The sequence below is a fragment of the Rissa tridactyla genome, chromosome Z, assembly GCF_028500815.1.
Source record: "Rissa tridactyla isolate bRisTri1 chromosome Z, bRisTri1.patW.cur.20221130, whole genome shotgun sequence".
Taxonomy (NCBI): Eukaryota; Metazoa; Chordata; class Aves; order Charadriiformes; family Laridae; genus Rissa; species Rissa tridactyla.
This window is the reverse complement of record NC_071497.1, coordinates 43,450,104-43,473,726: the sequence shown is the minus strand read 5'-3', so window position 1 is coordinate 43,473,726 and position 23,623 is coordinate 43,450,104. Positions and strand designations below refer to the sequence as shown.

At 36.9% G+C, this 23,623-nt stretch overlaps 1 protein-coding gene across 8 annotated transcripts in view; it reads left to right on the top strand.

The window, feature by feature from the left end:
* NTRK2 (neurotrophic receptor tyrosine kinase 2) overlaps positions 1 to 23,623 on the top strand; it is a 210,892-nt gene that overhangs the window by 79,387 nt on the left and 107,882 nt on the right. For 2 of the 8 annotated variants that reach the window (XM_054185015.1, XM_054185017.1), the window contains exon 12: positions 2,315 to 2,386. The exons of 1 other annotated variant lie outside the window; for it this stretch is intronic. In XM_054185015.1, coding sequence (XP_054040990.1) covers positions 2,315 to 2,386 — 72 coding nt within the window. Of the gene's footprint in view, positions 1 to 2,314; positions 2,387 to 12,378; positions 12,546 to 13,327; positions 20,620 to 23,623 lie in introns of those variants that run through there. 5 more of the 8 variants (XR_008463732.1, XM_054185018.1, XM_054185019.1 and 2 more) reach the window with 5 other exon arrangements.

Sequence of the window (23,623 nt, the reverse complement as noted above, 5' to 3'; positions counted from 1 at the left end):
TTCCTATCCCCAGTACTCCTGTGGTTGCAATATGGACAGGAAGACTGTGAAACTGTGGTATAGCATATCTCAGATATTTGATTTTGCAAGATTTGTAAAATAGAGTTTGAAAAAATCAAGTTTCTGATTTTGGGAGGGAAAGGCATGGGCAATGATACTTCTTAATGTATTTTGGCAATTTGTTTTCCAGAACTGCAACTGAATGGTATATTTTAAAAAAAATTAATATTTTTTTGTGTACTTTTTTGGTACTTTTTTTGGTTAATTTTTTTTTACTTTATTTAGAAATCGGTTCTCTGTAGACTAAGTAAACTTGTTACATACTTAATAACTAACCTCACTTCCTGAGGTTATACTGTAAAATCCTGAGGGGAGTACCAGATTCAGTACTTTAATTGCAGGAAAGGAAACAATGTTCCTCTAATGGAGGTGGAAACTTTTGTCCCTGTAAAATAGCTTTCCTGTTTTGAGAAATATCATAAGCAGTCACTCACAAATACAGAAGAATATCTTAATATCTTTTGTTTGAAATCCTTTTAGAGTATTCTTTCAGCCAAGCATTTTCTTCCTGAATAGACTGCTAAAATACAGGTTTGATGCTTTGTCAAGGGTCAAGCAAGGCTGCCTGTCCTTGCTTACATGCTTCAGTTTTCACATAGACATATTGCTGAACAGGCTCTGCTTTTTGAAATTTAAATTCTATAGTTTAAAAGAGATATTTAAGAGTCGAATGAGCTGGATGTATTTGTAGGAGCTTAAAAAGTCGGTCCAGTAGAATTTTTATGTTGGCTGAAAAATTAACAAAATTTAGGCCATCATCTCTTCCTTCTCTTGCTTTTTAGGAAAATCTTACTGAATTCAGAGTTATAATAATTTCAGGAGTGAGCTCCTGGAGGTCAGTTTTACTGTAGAATATTATGAACACAGTTACTCATGCTTTTTGAACAGGATGGATCCAAATTTTGCTGTGGGTCATAATCCCTCATCAGTAAAAGAATGTCCACAGTTCACTTCGCTCATTCTACCGATATCATATTTAATATGGCTCAAATCAGTTTTATATATATTCTATTGATTTTATGCTGTTCATAAAATGCTAGTAATAGAAGATCTATTTCTATTGCTTTTTGTGGGGGACTAGTACCTTAATGTTAATATAATTTCCAAGGAAAAGCTGTTCAGTGACTCATGTGAAATACCTTGGAGAGAATTTATATGTGCAGCTACACACATTTTCAAGCGGTATAATGTCAGTAGTTTATTTAAGTTGACCCCTGCCATTTGGCTGGGGTTTGCTTTTATATGTTATTTATTTTAGACATTTGTCCCTACATTGAATTCATAATGTATGTCCAGGTCTGCTGGCCACGGATCCATTGCTTTTGCATCTGATGTTCATTTTTTCATGTTGCAAAGAATACTCAGCACTGATGTCTGATAACTCAGGACAGAGAGGCTTGAATTTGCAAATCTTTTGTTTATGTTCATTGTGATGCCTCATGCTGAACTACCATGGACAGGAGGAGACATGGAAACCTGTTGTTTTGCTACATTGGTACCTCCTGCCTTACAGGAAGCAGCGAGGAAGCACCAAGGTCTCCTGCACAACAGACAGCAACTTACAGAAGTTTTAGGAGTGCAAGTTGATTAGACATTAATTGCAGTACTGGGACTAAGGAGTAGGGCCAGGTGCTAAGCAAGCTATTTTGATGTTAGGTCTTGTGGGGATTCTTTAATGCAGTGAATTACTGACTTGGCTGTTAATGAATCAGGTTTTTGTCTGTGTATGATCCGCAACAAAAGCAAAAGTCCCAACCAAAAACATAAACCCCAAGCAAAAAAGTGCTTCATGCAGTATGACTAAGTATTGACCCTTGACTTCAGTGGGGGCTATCTGTACATTAAGTTAGTCTTTGCAGATCAAGGATATGCACAAAGAGGAATTTGGCCAGTGACTGAAGAGTATCTCCTCACTGCTTATCATAAAGCAGGATATTACAATTTTTTTTCATAAATATTTTTAAGCCAAGCATATTTCTGTAGCTCTAAAACACATGTACAAGTTGTGTCTTAGAGTCCAGTCCAAAAAGTATCAGTTAATAGTGACAGCCCTCCTCATGGTATAGATTGTTAACTGTGAAAAATGTGAACTGGGAACAATTTAGAAGTATCACAATGGATGTTTTCTCTCCTGCAGTTTAAGATGGAAAATAAAGCAATTGGTGAAGAAATATAAATATGAAAAAATAATAGAATTGGCAATTGCAAACCAAACCCTTGACAATTGCATTAATGGTAATGCATTCCATTCCAGTTCATGGTGAAGTAAAAGGAGTTGGTCTGGTAGATCAAATATGGCTTTCATTGCAAGACTGCGACAATGAAGGTGAGATGATAAAGCTATTCAGACTCCTAACCTATAAAGAGCAAAGTCTGTATTGTTTTTAAATATACCTGGTGAATTTACAGAATTATTTATTCTTAGAACAGATGTCATTATAAAATACTACATTTGTTTTTAGTTTTATTTCTGGGATGTATCTATCCTATTATGTATATGTTTATGTACATGTATACATACATTTTCTGGTCAAAAAATATATATGCAGTCAAAATTGTGAATAATTAATGATGCATGTTAGGTTCCCATTTGAATCTGGGAAATTCTTTTTGTGTAAAAGTCAGGCTTTGAACAGGGCTTGAAAGGGATTTTATTCTATTGCAATATTTGATAAATTGGGATGTACTAAATAACACTGTGAGAATGTAACTTAATGTCTTGTTTTGCTTATTACGAATACATTGTGAAGCAATTGGTAAGAATCCATTTGGTGTAAGCAAACCCATCTGTGTATCTAGGGTAAAGTCCCATATATCATGTTTAGACTAGTGTCTTTATATGAGTGGATTTTGGTTTTTTTGGTTTGTTTTTTCTTTCTTTTAAAGTTTGCTAGCATGTTTTCAATCATCATCTTATTTTCCAGTCCAGACAAGAGTAAAATCACAAGAGCTCTCAAGTACCTGTTAGTACATTTTTCAAACGGAATGTCAAAAATTGCTTTCTGTTCCATCAATATTGATTCATGGCACCAAGCCTAAATAATTAGAACTGGCCAAATACCAGGCTTTTGTGTCCTACATTAACAAAATTGGTAAAATTATTTTGAAAATTATTTAACCAGTTGCAATACTAGCATGCATTTCACATATTTGACTCACCTCTTCCATTGTACTTCAAGTAATTAGAAACAACTCAATTCTGTATTATCTGCTAAGTGGTCTCCCTGGAGAGTAGGCACAGTGTGTGGTTTGCATGTACTATATAATTTCACTCGGTTCTGGGGCAAAGCACAGCAGCGTTTGAGGGTACCAGCATGCCATCAAAGCAAATGGGGCTAAGGTACATTCTCTGGCCTTTAGGGAAAGGCATAGATCATGTCCATATGTTTAAATCTCTCTTCTCCCTCATCCCTCAAATAAGGTGGCCTCATACATACATACTGTGTGTTGTGAATAATTCCTAACTCATGCTCTCCTTTGAGCCATACTGGGACACTGTCTGAGTAAGTGCAGTTTATCTTAGGCCAAAATGGTACTTAAATTTAATATAGTTTAAATAATTCTGGATAAAAAAGAAGATACACCCTTGCTTAAGCCTGGGCTCTGGCCTTTTTTAATTTACTGACACAAATATGCCCTGAGCCTCTTTGTCACTGAAGTTGTTAGCTTATAGTAGATGGGCCTGGAAGCAACTAGTCTTGCATATTCCATTTACACCAAAATTTTTTTAGCTTGTTAACTACTGTTTGGGTCTTGTTGTGTGTTTGTTCCACATCTGAATTCATGTGATTACTCTGGTAGGGTGGAGTCATTCAAGCTCTACTTTGCAGCAGCCTCGCCCCAAGGAAGTCTGAGTTTGTTTTCTGGGAGGAAGTTGGAGAGGTGGGGATGAGATGGCAACCCCATCTCATGAAAGGAAGGAAGATGTAGGCCCTATTGCTGATTCTTTCTGCAGTGGTAGTAGCACAGGTGGAGAGCACCACCTTGGCCAATACTGGCAGCATTGTGGCCAGAGGATTCCTGGGTCCCAGGACTCCTAACCCACGATTGTTGCAGCCTGGGACACGTTTGGTTTCTGAAGCCCAAAGGTAGACAGTTATTCTGTTTGCCTCACCAAAGAAGAGCCAGCCGTATTGCTTTGGTTATTTATTGATTGAAAAGGCGAGGGGATTTAACTATGAAGACTGAGGACTCTGGATTTCTTAAACAGTGCCTTTAGGGGGAATTGTCACAAAGTAAAGCACCAATCTCTCTTCTTTCAGACAAAATATCTCTTATTTCAAATGCATTTCAAGCATTTTGTTAATCTTAATATGTCTAGAAGACCGTTCTTTCTGTAGAAAGAGGGAAATTCAGAAGTCACACCTTGGCAATTCTACAGAGATAACTGAGCAATAGCACCATTCCTTTCCTGGTTCTGTGCCTACAAAGTTATATGATGGTAATATGTTTGGGAGTGGTTTTCTTTGGTTTGGTAACAGGACAGGAGTTTATTCCACATGCACAGAGAAGGAAAGGATATTTCTGTTGCGGTTCACACAGCTTGGAAAGTTCTGTTCCTAGTTCATCAGTGATAGCAAATAGGATTCAAATAGGATATATAGCATATATAATATACTGTGTGCCAGACGTGGATGAAAACCCCAGCAGCTCTAGTTGCAGGAACACAATAAGAGAACAGTCTTATTCACTTACTTGCTAATAGCATCCCCTGGCAGTTACGGCAATAAGCAACTAAACATGGTATCCATTATAGACTCTTGTCTAATTTATTTCATGTTAATTGAGTTTATAATTATGTGGTTTCATTTAGTAAAATTGTTTACTTTCTCCTGTAAAGTCACTGAGTCTTCAGATGGGGCTTTTTGGCTATATTTGGGTGCAGTTAGCCTTTTAAATATAGTATGTGTTTTGTTCTGTCAAAAAGGTGCTGTAAGAGGTAGCATTTGTAAATACAAAGAGTGGGAGCTTCCCTTTTTCCCTAGACCATTTTCCTTCTCCATTCCTTGGTGTATCCTGTGCTCCTTTGAATGGAGATCCATTTTGTGCCCATGTAAAACTGGTAACAGAGTGAAGCAAACCAAGGCCAGACTGGAGTAAGTGCACATTGTTTTCACTTCGGCTCCAAGCAGCTGTGATTCAGAAGCCTCCAACTGCTTCATTTAGTACTGTGTTGTGCAGATTTTTCCTTAAAATTATTCTCCATCTTCTGTGTTTGAAGGAATCACAGGGACATTCACAGCCAAGCATTGTCTTTGGTGTGATTCCAGCTTACTGCAGTGCCTGAGGAGAAAGAATAGTCCCTGGAGCCTTGGAAGAGGTGCAGGACCTGAATGTGTGTACTTCAAGCTGCCCACAAAATGTGTGCTGGACTTTGAGATGGCTTTTCAGGAGTGTAAATCCAGACCACAAGGTTCATGAGGAAACTTAGAGTGCCTCAAAGCCCATGTGTTGCTGTGGAGGAGGGCTGATGTAGATAAGGTTCAGTGGAAGGCAGGTGTGAGATTGTCTCTTCCCTGTGTTATGACATTAGGATTTGTGGTAAGAGATAACTACTTGGGCTTTTGAGGTATTTGGGATTTTTCCCTATGGGACCTATGACTTAATTTTTCTACCAGGAGAAAATTTGTGAGGTGAAATACTCGAGCCAAGATTGTATCAAAATGAGGCAGTGATCTCTGGCCCTGAGACCTTAAAGTCTGCAGAGAATGGAGGAAGAAAAGATGCACAGAAGTGATGTGGTAGTGTTCATGGAGCAAAACAGTAACTGGGCTACTTGGAATTTGTCTCTTGGTTGCTTGCTGTCATTCCATCATCCTGATCATTGACCGTGCACAGATTGTTTTATTTAAGGAAGATCATTAATTGCCACATGGAAGTGCTTGAGTAGTAGTGACTATAAAGGAAGGCAGTTGAGATTAATGAAGTAAAAAAAGAATTGTTTTGCTAGAGGCCCTCAGTGATTAGGATATGAATCTTGTAAGAAGTATTCAGATTTCATAGACTCGAGGTAAAATGTCATGGAAAGGAAGCTTGAGAATTCTCAGTAGCAACTACAAGGCCTGTAATGATCAAAGGAGGAAATATTGTTGTAAGGCAACAGTAAGCAAAATAATCCCATTATAAATGAATATATATGGTACAGTTCCATAACTCTTATCCTACTGGAATGAGCAACATTATTTCCCTAATTTGTATACAAAAACTGGCTTGCCAGTTCTTGTCAAAAAGCAATATATTGAAAATGTGGAATATCTATTGATCTTTGGAATTATGCGAGCTAACGTGATGATAGAGTTGGCTTCAGTATTCAGGTAGAGACAGAATGGTTTCGAGGTTGACAGTGATCCACTTTTTCAAAGGGGTAAGATACAATTATGCTGTGTCCTTCATGGGCTCTGATCTTCTTTCTTGTGTCTGAAAACTGACACTTGTCAAAAGTGTGTCTGTGTAGTAGCATTTCTGTATTTTACATGCATAGCAATGAGTGTATTAAACACAAATGCTAGCGATGTCGTAAGGTAAACAGCCTTTTATTCTTAACACCTTTGACTTTTCAAGTACTTGCAGAAAGCTTTGAGAAAGCATTCCTTGATATATTGATTGATCTCTCAGGCATACAGTGTTTCATGCAAATGAAGTGTAAAATAACCTGCAGACATCCATGTTTTAAAACGTGTATGCAGATAGTCATTGCTATGTCCTTTCCTACAAACTGGGTTTCTGTTGTGCATTTCCTGTGGTTCTGTGGGGAGCTGCTGTTACTGCAGAGTTCTGTTTCAGAGTTTGAACAGTTGCTTATTCACGCTCTCTCTTCTTCACTTTAACCTGTTGCCGAATTAGCAGCTGTGCAAAATGTATGCACTGACTAGCTCTGAACACTGGTGGTTTGAGCTTCAGCTTTTAATGTCCTTGACTCTCACTAATCAATAACAAGCAAAACAACTACAGCATCAGCAGCAGCACTGTAAAAGGAATCGTCTGTGCGATATTGTGCTGGAAGACATGAGGGTAATGACTCTCCTTGGGAAAGATGCAATATTTTCTCCTTAAGAGTGCTGAGCATAAATGTTTCAGTTTCTGCTACCTGCTTGAAAATGAGTGCATCTTCCAGTATATCATACTGGGAAATAAAATAAAAACTGCAAATCAGACTAAGGAAAAACAGATTAAGATAATAAATGATCCTTGTTAGCAATGTAGAGGACTGTTAGCCCAAAATATTTTTGGTTTCTAAAACGCTGAGTAGACAGGTCAAGTTTTACTGTCTCTTGGTTCTAACTCATTTCACACTGAGAACAGCTTTATAGGGTTCTGTACTGAAGTACATATAATTCTATTTGACCTCCCTTCTCATTTTATGAACTTGTGGATCAATGAAACAAACCATTAAATAGATTGAATGCTGCCTGCAACACTAATGTTAATGCCTCCAATTTTATTAAGCCCATTTGGAAACCTCATACAGGTGGCAGCATCCATAAAATGACAAACTATGCATCCTTATCTGTGGAGCATAAATTTAAACATTAAAGGAAAAGCTAGTGATAGTGGAAAATAAATCTTTCTAAGATATTGCAGTATTTTGAAGAATTGCAGAGGAGAAGAAAACCACTGGTTTAGGTTACTAGAAATAGTCCCGAGGTTAATGTGATATCGTCTTGTGTACTGCCTTCCTGTTGTTGTAAGCAACTGGAGCATGCAAGAGGGTCAAGATTCTTTATCTTGATGTACAACTTCATGGGATAGATTGTTTAATCTCTTCTGGTCCTAGTTTTTCTAATTACTAAGTAAATTCAGTTATTGGAAAATTTGATCTGGAAATGTCAGATTCAGATCCAGGACTTTTTGGGAACGCCTAGCCTCTAATAAGTTAAGAGTGTGTCCAAGTCTGTGTGGTTTTATGTCTTTGGTTTTCATTTGTTTGTCTTTTATCCATGCTTTTATCTTCAGGTAAAAAAGTAATATTTACATATGTCATTAGATCTTTTAGTGACATGAATAAAAAATACTGTCTTAGTGCCTCATGGGGTAAAAGTGATGTTTAGAAATAAAGAAAAAGTTGTATGAAAAGTTTATGTTACTGTGCTCTGAAACATAAAGCAGTATTGAGCCTGGTGTGAGCGAAATCTGCAAAATTCTAAGAAAAACTATGGGTATCTTCAGACAACTTTATCTTCTACTGCTCCGTAGGGACTGCTCTAACAAGGCAACACATTATTCTTCTTTGTGCGATAAACATTCTCCAGAAACCTATCCGTGAGCCTCTCCTTGCTTTCCAATAAAAATTAGGTGACATTTTGTCCTCATTTTGCCACAGCATTAGCCAGCACTGCTCTTTGAAGCACTGGCTCAGGTCCAAGAAGCAAATAAAACTAGGAATGAATTGGTTCATTTAATTTTCTGCTTGAAACCAGAAACTGACAAATTTGATAACAATATCTTTTTAGGTACTGCGACTACATCTTCTCTTTGCTTTCCTCCCTTCCACTCAGCAGTTTGAGCTTTCTCCATATAAATCACTGTTCATTTAAAAAGACCAGAGGTACACGTCTTGTTATGCTCGATTTCCTACAAGATGGAAAAAGTAAAAATGTAAATTTATTTTTGTTTCAAAATACTCTATTTGGATCAAGGTCCCAAGTAACATTCTACTTAGGATAAACCATAGGTACTTGATGAAGAGAGAAAGTCTAACAAGTCGTAACATCATAGAAACTTTAAGTTGTTCAGCACTTCTTTTACTTGGGCTTTCCCTTGAATGTTTGGGTTTACATACATGATCTCCAAATTTATGCAACTCATATGTAGAGACATATTTGGAGCATAGGATGTGAGTATATGAAACTTAGTTTTGACTTCAGTTAGTCATCATTACAGGAAACTTTTATTTACTCTGTCAGAATTTAGGTCAAGATTGTAATGACCAAGGAAGTTTGATTGCAGACCTCCAATTTATGTACAACTCATCAGAAAATATTAATTCAAATCCTTTTGGAGTAGAAGGGATTTAAGGCAACTAAAATTTACCATGTTGCTTTGTGAAAAAAGTCCAGAAGATGACCATGTCATAACATTTTCCTTCCTGAATGACTTAGTTAAAGGTTTGCAGGGAACATAGCCAGTGAGAAAGAGCGTGGCTGAGATTGTTTGGGACAGGTAGAAATTGAGCCCATGGATGTGTGACTATTCCCACAACAGTGAAGTTCCCAAATATGGCAGAGCATTAGATGTTATGATGATATAATTAACTGCTCAGTTCTGTGCTGCATGCTGGTTAAAGGAGGAAAAAAATTCACTTCTTTACGTATAAAAAGGATCATGTCTATGAAAGGCTCTTCATTCAGAATAAGTTCAGCATGTATAAACATATGGCTTTTTGCTGTTATAATTTCTTTTTATGCTTTCTTCTGTAATGAATAGAAAAGCTAAAAACAATTGGTCTTAAAGGCATTTTATCCAGCTCCCAATGAGAATAAACTCTTAGGAAGTTACAGATCATCCAGTATCTGAGATAGAGATCTGGGAAGCTCATAAGATAGTCATCTATGGTACTTCCAGAAAGCAGATTGTAGGGTTAAAAAAAAATCCTCACTGTTGGGTCAACTGGATCCATATTAATAACATAATTCAAACTACACTTTATGTAGCACATTCGCTTTGGGGGAGAGCAGTTAGACTTAAATTTGGTGTCCCCAAAATAGTGTATTGCAAAATCATTATAATGTTTGTTTTAAGACTAATAATGAATACAGTGCTTACTTCAAAACTCTCTGAATGAAGAGATGATATTGGAAATAAAGTATCAGCAGGTTACATTTTGATCTATTATTTTCTTTATTGTCTTGGACACATTTGCATCTGAGACAGGTACATAATGTTCACTTAAAGGATGAATGAAGTTCTGTCATTCCTTCAACAGGCAAGATGGATAGCTTTTTTCCTCTCTTCCACTTTTATTTTGAGTTTTTTATTTTTATTCTTCAGTGTACTTTCCTCGGCAAGTCTGAGTGGCAGCTTACATAACAGCAGTGTTTTTTTAAAAACTAATATTAAACTCAGAATCCAGCACCCTGGCAGCAACTCAAACCAAAATCAGGTTTTGCCTCAACCTGCCTAACTCACTCCTTTTCAAACTCTGAGAAGCCAGATGAGAGGGTGGCAGTTAGAAAATGAGAAATCGTCTTCTAAATATCCACTGCCCATAATATTTTGCCTCTATTAGCTCAACAACTCCAAATAGTCAGAGAGCTAGTGTACAAATTAAGTCCAGATTGCCTGCTGCTTAATGGGTTTATAGCTTTTTCTGCTTTGCCTGCAACCATTTTTTTAAAGGACACGTGTTCAGTTTCTGTGTCTTTCTATTTTAGTCCTTTTTCCTTGCTCCACTTCACCTGTGTCCTGTGAGAACCTTCCTATCACACCAACCCCTCACTCCCCACCCTCCTCTGCAATCATCTGTATTTCTGGGTCCTTTTCTTTTTTACATGCATTACCTGGTTACTTTCCATATTTCACTGAATACAATCAATAGACTTTTTTCTAATCCTTTTCTTTCTATGCTTTTTGGACTCTCTTCTATTAACCATCTTTTTCCTTTAAAAGATGTATTTATTGTGATTAATTCTTGTGCCTTCAATAGGACCTGCAGGACTCCCTTGTATACCTCTTTACTCCTGTGGACTGTTCAGGTTCTAGGTCTGAGTCTTTTTCCCTACTGCGCTGCCTTAGACATCACTGTTGACTACTAGAGTTACTAATATACATGCACATGCAACTAAGACTATAAGCAGATCCATTGTCTACCTGTGATTTGCACAGTACTGTACACTTAATAGTAGTTCATTAGTTAACAACTTCTCAAATGAAAATTCAGAGGTGACTTTAAATACAATAATATGATTCACTACGATTGCAGCAGACCAGGTAAGGAAAATACTAACAGGCCAGAAAGCTTTTACTTGCAATGATTTGCTCTAGTGTTAAAAGTGTGGTGTAGCTCTGTGTTTTTATGTAAATACATATATCTGTCCTTTGACTTAGTCTCCAAGAACATATGCAATCTCACAGATTTAGGAAAACAGATTTAAGGTCTGAATCGCCTAGGAAATTTGAAGGGAAGGTAGCAACCATGCAGTAGCTTTCAATTCTAGACTGCCAAAACCCTGATGATACTTCTCTTTTTCTGTTTTGACCTGTAACTTCCAAACATCCTTCAGAAAATTACTTAGGAGATAACGATTAACTACAGAGACCTAGTAAAAATACTGCAGAAAGGCCTGGAAAAGCCTGCCACCTTTGTACCACCTGCAGAAATGGATCTTCAGTCTTGCTGAAACACTATTAGACAGCGTTTGCTGTCATATGCATATGCAGTCATAAAGGTCAACATATTTTACAGCTGTGCATTTTTCTTGACATTACAGTAGGCTTTTAGGGTTGTGATATTAATATACTCCATGGTGAACTGAATTTTCAATGATACATTTTGGCTTTGAATTCTCTCATTGAGAATTTTGTGGCATGGCAAAACTATATTAATTCACTTTAAGCTATTTTATGTATATAAGACAAAGCAGTAGAAGTGGCAAGGACCTGAATGTGATGTAAGCTTCAGTAAGAGCACAGATTCCAACAATAATGCAGTGTTCCTTACAAGTTCTTACAATACTTGTCAGTACATATGGATATGACTATAAGAAGCTCACCTTCTCAATGTCAGTCTAGGCTAGAGCCTTCCTCTCCAGGTAAAACAGTCCCTATGCAGAAACCTAGCTGTACTGAAATGATACTCCCTTCAACTGATAATATATTATTGTCTGTGAATTAGCCATGTTCCTTTGGTTTTGCTTGACGCCTTCACTAGACCTTATCAATTGTTTCAGAGAAAAGGAATTTTGCCACACCCTTTTGTAAATGTTTGGTGGCTCAAAGCTAGCATGTTCAGCTTCTGAATGTGCCATTACAGACTTTCAGGGTAGAAGTACTAAGAATGCCTCAAGGTTAGAACAAGCAAGAAAATGCAATGTAAATGAATTAGTCATTATTACTTAATTACTAACAGTCAAATTCAACTTCTCTTGAAACTGATAGCATAAGTCCCATTCATTTAAGGCAAATCAAGATTTGGCTCTGCATTGTTGTTTAAAGTGCTGTGGAATATAGATAAGCTTTCACTCTTCATAAACATTGAGAACTTACTAAAGCAAGGTAAAAACATCCCACAAAACAAACAAACAAACAAAAAAGACTGATGAAGTTTACATTTGCAGGATAATAGTACAACTCTCACATGTTTTTTTTTCCAAATATCATTAGAACAAGTAATGGTGACTGTCAACAGTGATGTACATAATAACCCAACTGCATCAGATAACAACCGACTGGGTAAGACAATGCTGTTCTAGGAAGTATTTATACTATGGAATCAGATGGTTGGATTTCACACGTAGCCTTTTTTGGAGTTCGTAGCTTTAGACGGCCAGGTAACATTTTGGGGATAAGTGCACAGGGTTTCTGCTTCAGCAGAGAACAGACCATGACCCCGAGGTTTTTATTTGTGTTTCAGTGTGCCATCATATTTAGTTGTTGATTTTTTAGTTCCTTTTGATATTTAGAAACAATGAATTTTAAGATATTTAACTAACATTTCCTCCAGCTGCACTTTTTTTCTGCCATTACAAAGTCATTTAATGACATTAAGGGGAGGAACCTGTTTGGATCAGGCAGAAAGGATGATATGCACAGAGCTAAGGCATGAAACAAAGGTTACAGAGGAACCTGGTGTTGTACTTACAGTAACTCTGTGGTATGGCATGGTCTCCTTCACTTAGTTGGTGGACTGGTAGATCAAAAACAGAGAACTTGATTGTGCACCCAGGCTTGTTCACCATATGCCTTTGCGCAAGGCACGACACCTGACTGAGGTTTTTCTGATGCATGCATAGCATAGTCCGTGGTTGGAGAATTCTGGATTTATTGCATTACAGCTCAATATGAATATTTTGATGTGTTAAAGACAAATGAGTAACACGCCTTACACATTTTTAATTAAGGAATGAAATTGTTGGCCACAAGATAGAGCTAATGTTGTCATTTTCATAAATTCATGTACAGTTTTTATTTAACATTTTATGTATGCTTTAAGTGCATTTTATGTTTATGTATTTAATTGTCAAGTATTCATTTGTGTTTGGAATTTTGTATTAATTTTTCTTTGACTTTTTTTTAAAGCATGATTTCTCATATTTTATTTTGTTTCTTTTAGGTTTTGTTTTATTTCATAAGATCCCACTGGATGGGTAAATGAAATAAGGAAAAGATGAGAGAGGGGCTGTTGAGCTTGTGGAAGCTGTATGCTGCACACTAGGGAGTGGACAGTGTTCTTGCCCAGTGAAATGCCACCTCCTTTGGACTTCTCTTTTAGACATTGATTGTATTTGGAGAACTATAGAAATACATTCAAATCAGTAGCTGTTTTTGCAAGAGCAGGGCAAAGTCAAGCCCTGAGGCAGCTATAAAACTCAAGAAAGTCCAGAAATAAGCTATCACACTCTTTCTTATTGCCTTGTCCTCACTGTGTCTTCCAAAATGACATTGAGACGAAATGACATATATTGTTTCCTCTGTCAATTTTTTGCTGTTTGAACTTAACTGGAAAGATGTTGTTTTTGTAAATAATATTTTTCAAAGGTGAACTGCAAAGTTGCTTTTATTTTATTGCATTAGTGGCTCTGCAAAACTTCCACAAATGCTTGAGTGTGTGTGTAATCTCATTGATTTCAATGGGAATGCTCACATCCTTAAAGCGAAGTTCTTGTATATCTTCAGGATATGGCCTTAAATCCTAAAGCAGTAAATTGCAGAGCTGGCCCTGCAAATCTTATTTATGTATGTGGTTCCACTGACTTTACCAGGAATATAGAGAGTGTGAGCAGTATGCAGAAAGGTGGCAATACTGTTCATTAGTGCGTTTGGGTAGTGAACTAGTGTCATCACTTACACATTCAGTTAGGTTGTGCTTATTCAATATAGTCCATAATTTTGGGTAAGTGTACAAATCTTTAGTAGGCTGGAATGCTGATTCTGAGCCAAGAACAAAAATAACAACACTATGCAGTTGGTCCTTCAGACAGTGTACTTACAGGCCTATTTAACTGTTCATATTTAACTGTGGAGTATACTTTAGAGTATGTTTCAGTATACGTCAGAGGAGAGCCTATTCTCTTCTCAAGAAGAGTTTACTGTAACAAATAAAGCTAAGCGAAGATACAAGCATTTGCAAGACCTGGGACTGCATTTAGATACAGTGCTAGACATTCAGTTTCATGCTACTTACCTATCAGATCCTGAGTTCATAATTTGATCTTTTCAGTTTAGGGAATCATTGTAAGAAAGATAAAGTTTCTGTTTTTATAACCAAGAGATAGCTACAAGGACTAGCAGCAAAAAACTGAGACAGATGCTTATGTTTCTATTCATTTTGTTTACATTTCTGAGCTATAGTTAGATTTTAATTCCTTACAATGATGTTTAGTAAAAAAAAAGAGATGTTATTCTTTTGTCTCTCCTGTATTTGCTTTTCATTGTTTTGTCTTTTTAATTTTAGCCATTTTTACTCTTCCATTGAAACACTATTGTTTTTTGCTGCAGTCTTTTACAGCATACACCTCTCTTTCTACAGTACCATCTTGGCTCTTTTTTTCTGTCTCCATATAGTTACTTGCTTTTTGCCTTTTAAGACTCAGTCCTTTGACATTTTTCTTATGTTTTCTTTAGTATCTCGCATCCAAGTTCTTGCTGTGCTCAAGTTTTGGAAGTGTCCTCATTAGTCAAGAAATATGGCCACATTTGCATTTTTGTAGGACTATGTAGTGAGATATTTCCTTTCTCTTGCCACTGGCTAAGGAAAGGGAGTTGCAGTTGCTAAAGCGCTTTTTTCCCTTCTCCAAAATCTGTCCCAAAGATGCATTCTTCTCCCCACATCAAAGAAGAGGGCAGAGCTGAAAGTCTACTGATGACCTAGGAGTTGTGGTGTCTTTGTTGCCCTGCTCATACTGTGGTGATCTGGGGAGGGATGGCAGCAATTAAGGATATCCACTGTAGTTTTTGTTTGAAGTTAGATATCAACAAGTGTTCTGCTGTTCCTCAGAAACAGTATTAGGAACATCTCCCTTTTTTCCTCCCTAAGTCTACGTGGACAGGGTCTTGTTTTAGAGAGATACTAACTTTCACGTCTCCTTACTGATTCTCTTTTAACTTCCTTTCATTTTCTTCTCAGACTTCTTGCTTACCCATGAATCTCTCCTCCTGTTGAAGTAATATCTGATGCCATTGGGCTGATTCTAAATCAATAGAGAATCATTAGGTCAGCAATATTTGAACTAAAGTCAGTGGAGTTACATAAAATGTAAGTTGGATCATGAGCAGAGCTTGACCCAGTAGCCCAGATTCCAGACTTAAGTTTTGCTGGGACAAAATCAACATATTTCAGTTATGTATTCACAATTTATTGCCAAATAAATGAGGTGAGAATCTGAATCCTTTTCTTCTGGCAGGAAAAAGGCAAACTTGCAGAGATGGAATTTGGCAGTTGATTTTTGAAATATTTAATTTTAAAAGGTAGTTCTTTCTGATTCATACTATTTATATGCATAAATGTGCACAGTTATTGATTGGGGATTTTTCACATTTTTTTTTGTAATTTATTTTGTAGAACTTTGCAGTTCATCTTTATGGTATAGGAGTAGGTTTGACCGTCAAATATTTTAGCATGTACTGACACAGTATTTTAGATTTTATGTAATCATGGAGGTAACTTTAATAAACCACAACTGATTTATGCACCAGTGAAATATATATATTTTTATATATATATATAGTAGAATATCCTTCTTACATATTTTGTACTATATCTTTTATATTAGCCACTCAGTGCACTATTACTTGATGGAGATATTCACAGAACCTTATGGACTACAGCACATGATTTGTTACTAATAATGTCTTAACACAGATGTTCAGTGCTTGATGGAAAAAGACTACGTGTTCCTAAAATGGTTTCTTTTCAGTATGCGAACAGAGCATCTTAATGCTAAGGGAGCTAAACTTTTAACGTGGAAATTATAGTACCCACTAGCTCCTGTCTTTCAGCTTGATTGTAAGTGACGTTGCTTGTAACTGTAGAGATTCTGATCTGCCAAATGGTGTTGGTTTACAAAGGGCTCAGTTAATTATGAATTCTTGACCTCCTTAAAATAAAGTGAGACTCAAATTAGGAATCATGCAGGAACCATTAACATGGTAAAAGTTGCTGAACATCCAGGATTTGACATTAAAAAGCTTTTATATTGTTTCACTGAGCAATAAAAAAGGCTATGAAACGTCTAAAGGCAGAGTTGCTATTTTCTTTCACTGTGCCAGACATGAAACTAAAATAAAAGCGTATTTCTAATGTTCTGCTAGAAGTGGTTTATTTATACTAGAATTTACTTTAAATCGACTTTTAATATACCTAGACAAGTACTGAGATAAGCTGTTGAGCAGTTTGATAGGCAGATTAGTTGGGGGACTGGAGAGGAAGCACTGCTGGGACTGTTTTGTTGTGAGGCAAGGCGTGTCATCATGTCTGTTAAATAAACCTGTTCGTGTTGAATTTGGTGGAAGTTTGATCAATGGACAGGTCTATTTTGCAAAGCACATTGTTGCCAGGCAGAGCCTGGGGTCTGTATTGTGTTTGCTGCAGCTGCCTGCCATGCCAGGCAAGGAGGGGGCCCTTGCAAAGGTTGTTCCTGTGGAAGGGTGTTTGGGGACTATGTCTTTTTTTGATGGGAGTTGTGGGAGCTCACCGCTAGGACAGACAGAGGCTGCTGTGACACATTTGCGTGGCAATATCTGTGTGTCTGAGCACCCTAACCTCTGCAAGGCAGGACCCAACCTTTCCACTGCCTTTGACTACCAGCTGGATCTCTCCCATGCAGCAGTGAAGAAAACCATTCATTTTGGGGGAGCAAGATCCTTGGGGGCAGCAGACAGTTCCAAGAAAACCTGTGGACAGCTAGTTGGAAACAGTTCTACTTCAAATAGTTCTTGCAGGAATTACCCTTTCTCTTTTGACTGCTGCAGAAGCACTAGAAATCCGTTTTTTTCCTAGAGTGCAGCCCATCTCTAGGCACATTTTTTCAAAAATTAAAGAACTTCTAGAAGTTTGCCATGTAGGAATGACCAATACACCTCTTAATGGCTCTTTACGCAACAGCATTCATACAAGGGTCCAGTTTCTCGGTCCCTTCACCAGCCGTCCATGATAAATTGATGATTAATCATCAGTGTGAAGACCAGCACTTTGTTTGCATCTGTTTGAACGCTTAAAAACTTGCAAATGGTTTGTAAAGTTGGAAGTCATTATGAGATGGATAAAAAATGCATCCTTTCTGACATCTTCTAATTCATCCCTCCTTTTCAAGTCGCATATTTAACATTTGAAATAATTTGAAAGTTATTAATTAATTGAGCAGCAAAGCATTTTATTCATGTTCATTTCAAAAGAAAACCCCAGAACCTTAACTAAAGGTTTTCAGTACTTCCTTCTTCTTCTTCTTCTTCTTCTTCTTCTTCTTCTTCTTCTTCTTCTTCTTCTTCTTCTTCTTCTTCCTCCTCCTCCTCATTATTCTTTCTGGCTTCTTCTCTTTATTGCGGTTTTCAGTGGTTCTGTCTTTCCTTCTCTTCTGTTATTGAGAGAGCTCCTACTTCATGACCTGTGGTAAGCTCTGTTCCCCATAGGGTATAAATATGCAGGGTCTTTGAATATCGTTTTGAAGGGCTTTGCTGTTATTATGTGATGGTGTGAGGTATTCCAGATTATAATGTAGGCCCACATTCTGCCAGATTTTGTCATCTGATCTCCACAGCAAGAGTTCATGGATGGATGGAAGTATTTAGAACTATAAATACAGCATTATAGGGAGCACAGAGAACATTGGTACTGTGTATTTCACATTTTTCACAGACCATTTTATTATCCCATTTCCATAGGAATGTGTATTCCCAAACTTTTGAAGCTGGCTTCTGTTTGTTCTGTTTTGTATATACAAATTAAATCTGTGGAAATAGAAAATGATGCATTAATTGGAAATAAATATAGCTGTTTGGTTCCACAAGCCTGTAGACTATATGATCAAACTTGTACAAGATGTTACTGTCTTTTAATCAGACCTCAAGGTTAACTGGTTAATTTATTTTCATCAAAAAAAGATAGACAGAAAGAGCCCACATTAGAGTGTGTATTGTTTTGATATGGACATGCCATATCCTTCTAATTTTAATGGCATCCTTCCATGATTAGCTATATTTTTGCAGCTGCAAGGAGTGTGGTGGATAAGCACATGTCCTGGCCTGGAGCAGAGTTGCAGGCAGAATAGAGCCAAACTGCTTTCATTTTGAAGAGGGCAATTCCATTATAGTCCCTAGAGGCAGCAACTCACAGCAGTGTTACTAAGCAGATTATGTCTTGATAAAGGAGGAAAATCCCCTCACCGCATACAGGTTTTCACTGTAACTTCGTTCCTTGGCTGGAATGACGAGAACAACCATATAGGATTTCAGGGAACTATCTGATAGTCAAACAAGTAGAGGGTGAAGTCACGACCTTCTTGTGATAGCTTTGATTTTTCCTTGATGTAAGCCGTGTAGAGCTCACTCCTCAAGCATGTTCAGAAAACAGGAAAAGCAATCCTGACTTTTTCCTTAGTTTTTTTTTTATAACACAACTCTTTCATTGACATTAGTGGTGTTACAACCGTGAGAGCAGAATTGGGCTGCCATGCTGCTGCACAAACCTGAGACCAGAGTCTTTGGCAAATACGTTTGAAATGTCTTCCACTGCCATTCGGAGTCTGTGTTCTTTGGTCTTTCTTAGATTTCAGGTTCAACATAAAATATGAAGAGAGCCATTCTGTTGGTATCAGAGTATAGAACTTAAGCATTCTTTACCAAAACTATTTTTCGTATGTTGAAAAAAGTAACATTCTAAATGATAGCACAAAAATGCCTTCTACCATAACACCACATTATAAAAAAAGTTTGCTATATTCCATCAGCAAGCTGTCTTTTCTCTCTTTCTCCTCTCTAATTCTTCACGTTGAAACTGTTTTATATTTCTTGAAAATAACAGATAATCATTGTTTTTATTCCCAAGAACTACCATAACAGTTTGGACAGTCTATATTTAAAAAAATTGTACTTGACAGACTTACTTTTAAGAAGCCAATAAAGTTTTACAATTAATTTTCCTTGTGCCTTTCACTCTCTGTAAATTGATCACATCTAGTATTTCATTAGTAATTGTGCATTGTATTGGAAAATAGTGAATCTTTGAGTTCTTCACCTGTTATCTGTTGTTATAAATGTGCTTATCATTGCTGTTGTTTTCTGATAAACAGTGACATTCAACTCCTTAATTATATTTTTATAACATCTTAAAGGGTTACCCATTTTATTTCTATTTAATTTAATTTAAATGTATGTGCGTTTAACATGTAGATCCAATCAGGTGTGTGTGTGTTCAGGTCAAATGACTACATACTCGGCTGTTGGCCACAAGGCAGCAGATTTGATGTCAGGCTGTGCTTCATCTACTTAGAACTTAAAGTAGAAAAAGTTGGTTGGTTGAATACTCAAGTAAGCTGTGCTGATTTTCCAAATTATTTTAAGGAAACGTCAGTGCTATGATTTGAAGAGTGTGTTTTGCTTTGGGACTTCTGTTTGTTGGTCTGGACCAAATGGATTTCTTGACAGACCTAATGAAACAGAATACACAAGAATGTTGAAATGGTTATGTCACAATTTAAGCCCAAGCTTTTCTCTTGTTTGCTTTTTTCTAGGGCATGTCATATTTTCCCATTAATTTGATTGCTGTATTTGGACTACAGCAGATGTGGATATTGCATTACATGTTCACTTTCTTGCTTCTGAAATGTTTGGTCACATATTTCTCTTCTGTGATCTCAGCACAACTCTGAGCATTGTACCAAATTTCTATGTTTACCTGTAGGGAATTTGAAATTTTGCACCTATTCACACAATTGTGATGCCATTTAGAGTGTTTTATACACATGCTTTTTTATCACCATCCATGTAAAATATGCTTTTGAAATTAATTTGATGTATCTTCACTATATAGAAGAAACAGGCTTGATGTAAAGGTCTGTTCTAGGAGAAGCTTTCAGTAAGATTTGCTACTACAGGTAAAATGTGATATCAGTTAAGCTGACAGATACAATTATTTTAAAGTATGCAAACAATATAAAATATTAGGTTCATGAAAACACTTTACCAAGTAAAAGAACAAATTGGAATTGTCACATATTGGTTATTTTTTTGAGTGGTAGCAAGTTTGCCGTTGAAATACTCTAATATAGCCTTTGCAGCCTCAGCAGAGCAAGAAGTTATTATCTAGTGAGACCAATCAAAAAATGGAGCTGAGTAAAGATAAAAGTGAAAATAGCCATTTACACTGCCCAGGAAACTAGGAAATCAACAGAATAAGAAGTAATATGAAGTCTTAATGTTCTTGATAATTCAGATTAGTGTAAAAATGCAAACAGAGGTTCATTTTTTAATGAACATGAATTGTTCATTAACAGTATTCTTGTAGAAGTAAAGCCTTTACTTTGTTCTTTTAAATGAGACAAAAAATACAAACAGCATGTATTGAATATTTGTCTTGAGAAATTATTATTTCCATATAATTTCTCCATTAACATACTGCAAGAATAAAAATTTAATTTCATAGGTGACTTTATAATTCTGCTTGAAATGTAAAGCGAATTTAAAGATCAACTTTCAGGTTAAGTAATTGATGTTTCTTCCTGTATTATGTTAGTAATCAGGCCCTAAAGCAAAAATGCAAAGCATATAGTAAGCAGTTCTTTGTATATTGCAGTTTCATGAGGATGGTTGCAAAAAGTCACAAAATTCTTGTTTCTGATATTCAGATAATTCTATTGAAAGACCTTTTTGGCAATGTGTTTTACCTAGAAAAAGGAAATGTAGTCGGCAGGTTTCTGACCCACGTATTTTCTAGCTGATTTGTTGAAGCTGACAGATACTTCAGATTTAAATGATAATGTTTTGTTTAGCTTTATTATGTCATTAAGGTCTATAAACAGAGAATGGAGTTTAAACTAAAATAATCCCCTCAGAGTGTAAAATTGTATTTAATAGTGTGCAATAACAGACAAAAGTGGGTGAATAGAAAGGTGCATTTGAAAGACAGCTGAAAATGAGTTTGACTTGGAGTTCACGTTTGATGCACAAGTTGATACTGCATTTAACATGAATGGCTTGCTCTGGTAGTTGAAAAACAGTAATCTAAAAAACAGTTGTTTGTTTTATTTATGCAATTTACTAATCTACTGTAGCTTCCAAATTCATAGTTTATTCCCATTATGCCATTCTTATGATGCTATTATTGTACCTTCGTTTTTCATCATAGCAAATTTCAGATATAGTTCCCTCATACACTGGAACTGTAATTAGTAAAATCCCAAATAGTGTCTCGGAATAAGTTAGAATATGAATGTGACAGTATCTTTCATACCTGCATTTATTCTTGCCACATAGAAGTGCTGTGCTATTTACACATCCAGAAGAAGCAGAGTATTGCTGGCTGTTGTAGGCATAACACCTTCCCAGGAGAGCTGATATGCAAAAAGAAAATATGCAAGTGTGTGTTGAGAACTATATATCAATGACACCACAGATCTTATTTCCTCAATAACTCTTAATAGCTAATATTAGGTATGATACGTTAGAGAACAGAAAGCGGTGAAAATCTTTGTAGCCAGGTGGGCAATTGGTTGTGCAGTTTCTTGCAACTACTGTGATCCCACTGAAGAGTCACCATATTCTTCCTGTGCAAGGGTTTTAGCACAATCTCAGTATCTACAGCATTGAAGTATGAATGTATGCTTCATCCCTGCCTCAGGGAACATGATCCAAGAAAACAGATAGTTCTATATAAACCTTTGTCTGAGGGCTGGATAACGTTTCTTTCAGTTTGTTATCAGCCCATGCTGAGTTTTTGTAATGTCTTTACTCCAGCAGACATCCTGGCATAGATCTTGCTTCCTAAAAGAGAATCCCCTTTCTTTTTCTAAAGATGCATGCCATGTAACCAATTTTAATGCTTCCTCATGAGACCAAGCACGATGCTGAGGTCAAGGCTTAGAAGTTAGCTCACACTTTTCTGCCCAGATGGCCCCAGAGTAAAGGTCAATAGGGCTAGCCGTGTCAGAGATTCCTGGTGCACTTGTACCTAATAAAGCATAGTCTTAAGAAGTTGGTTCACTTCTGTTAAATGTCTTAAGACTCCTAGGAAATATCCAAGGGCTATATATACCTGTACAGATTAACTGTTAGAATTATAACAAAATGTAAAATCTTGGTAAGTCGGTGCTTTGTAGAAGAAAATATTTACATAAGACTCCCATTTTCATTCAGATTCAAAATAGTGTATATTGCCCTAAATACAAGAGACAAGAGGTAAAGTATGTGTTGGCTTCCTCATGGTAAGCCCTGTTCATTGATTTTTCTATTAATGTCAGGTAATTAGATGAAAGACCTAGGAAGTTAGTGTCTCTCAGTTTAGTCTTTTATAAGCCAAAAGTAATTTTTGACAGGCTGAGGTACTAATTCCCTGTTGCCTGCCTGTCTTGGTGAAATATGTCTTCTGGATACCAAGTAGCCCAGTGGTATCTCAGTCCCTGATGGGTCTTGTGAAAGCTTCTGCCACACAAGCATTAACTCTTTATTTTTACTAATTGCTCAACTGTGTCATTTTTCAATAAATGTCATGTTTTTTAAATACTACCAAGTCATTGACGCTCTGCATTTGTTTGCTTTTGAGAGTATGAATCAAAATAAGGTAAGTTGACTGTGAATTACCTGAGCATTTCCTTTCTCCAGTAGCCATCAGGCATTTGAGGTATGGTTTTTGAAGCAGAACGCACAGAGACCAGCTTTCTACTTGCTGTGTGGTATAACAGGTTACCTTTTCCTGTATGTCAGCATGGGTTTTCCCTTGAGAGTTGGCATAATCTCTTTCCAGTCACACTTTATCACTGTCTCAAAAAGGGCCACGTGCCTCTTCAAGAGGAAGGGAAAGATTTATCATAACTGCGTTTCCTTTCTAAAGAGGACGCCAAGTTTCCATTCCCTGCTGCTGCTTCACACTTCGTTGGAATCCAGAGGTATATATAATGCTGTTGCTGTTGAACTCGACTACCCTGGGACCCAGGTGAAGTTGTTACCTGTGGTTAGGAGGTGATGGCATTGCCTCTGGGGGCAGTTGTTCCTAACTGTGGGGCTTTAACACTTTTTGCTCCTTGGTTCTGGTCTGAAATTTGCCCATGGTGAACGCGGCTGTAACCACGATGTGATTTGTAGATGGCCCACAGATAGCAGTTTGATCAGTGAATGCCAGGGGACAGATACTCGTGCCAGGAAAGGGCAACCTTTGGCAGACGAAGCAGAAAGGCTGTGGATTGATGGCAGAGAGACTGAG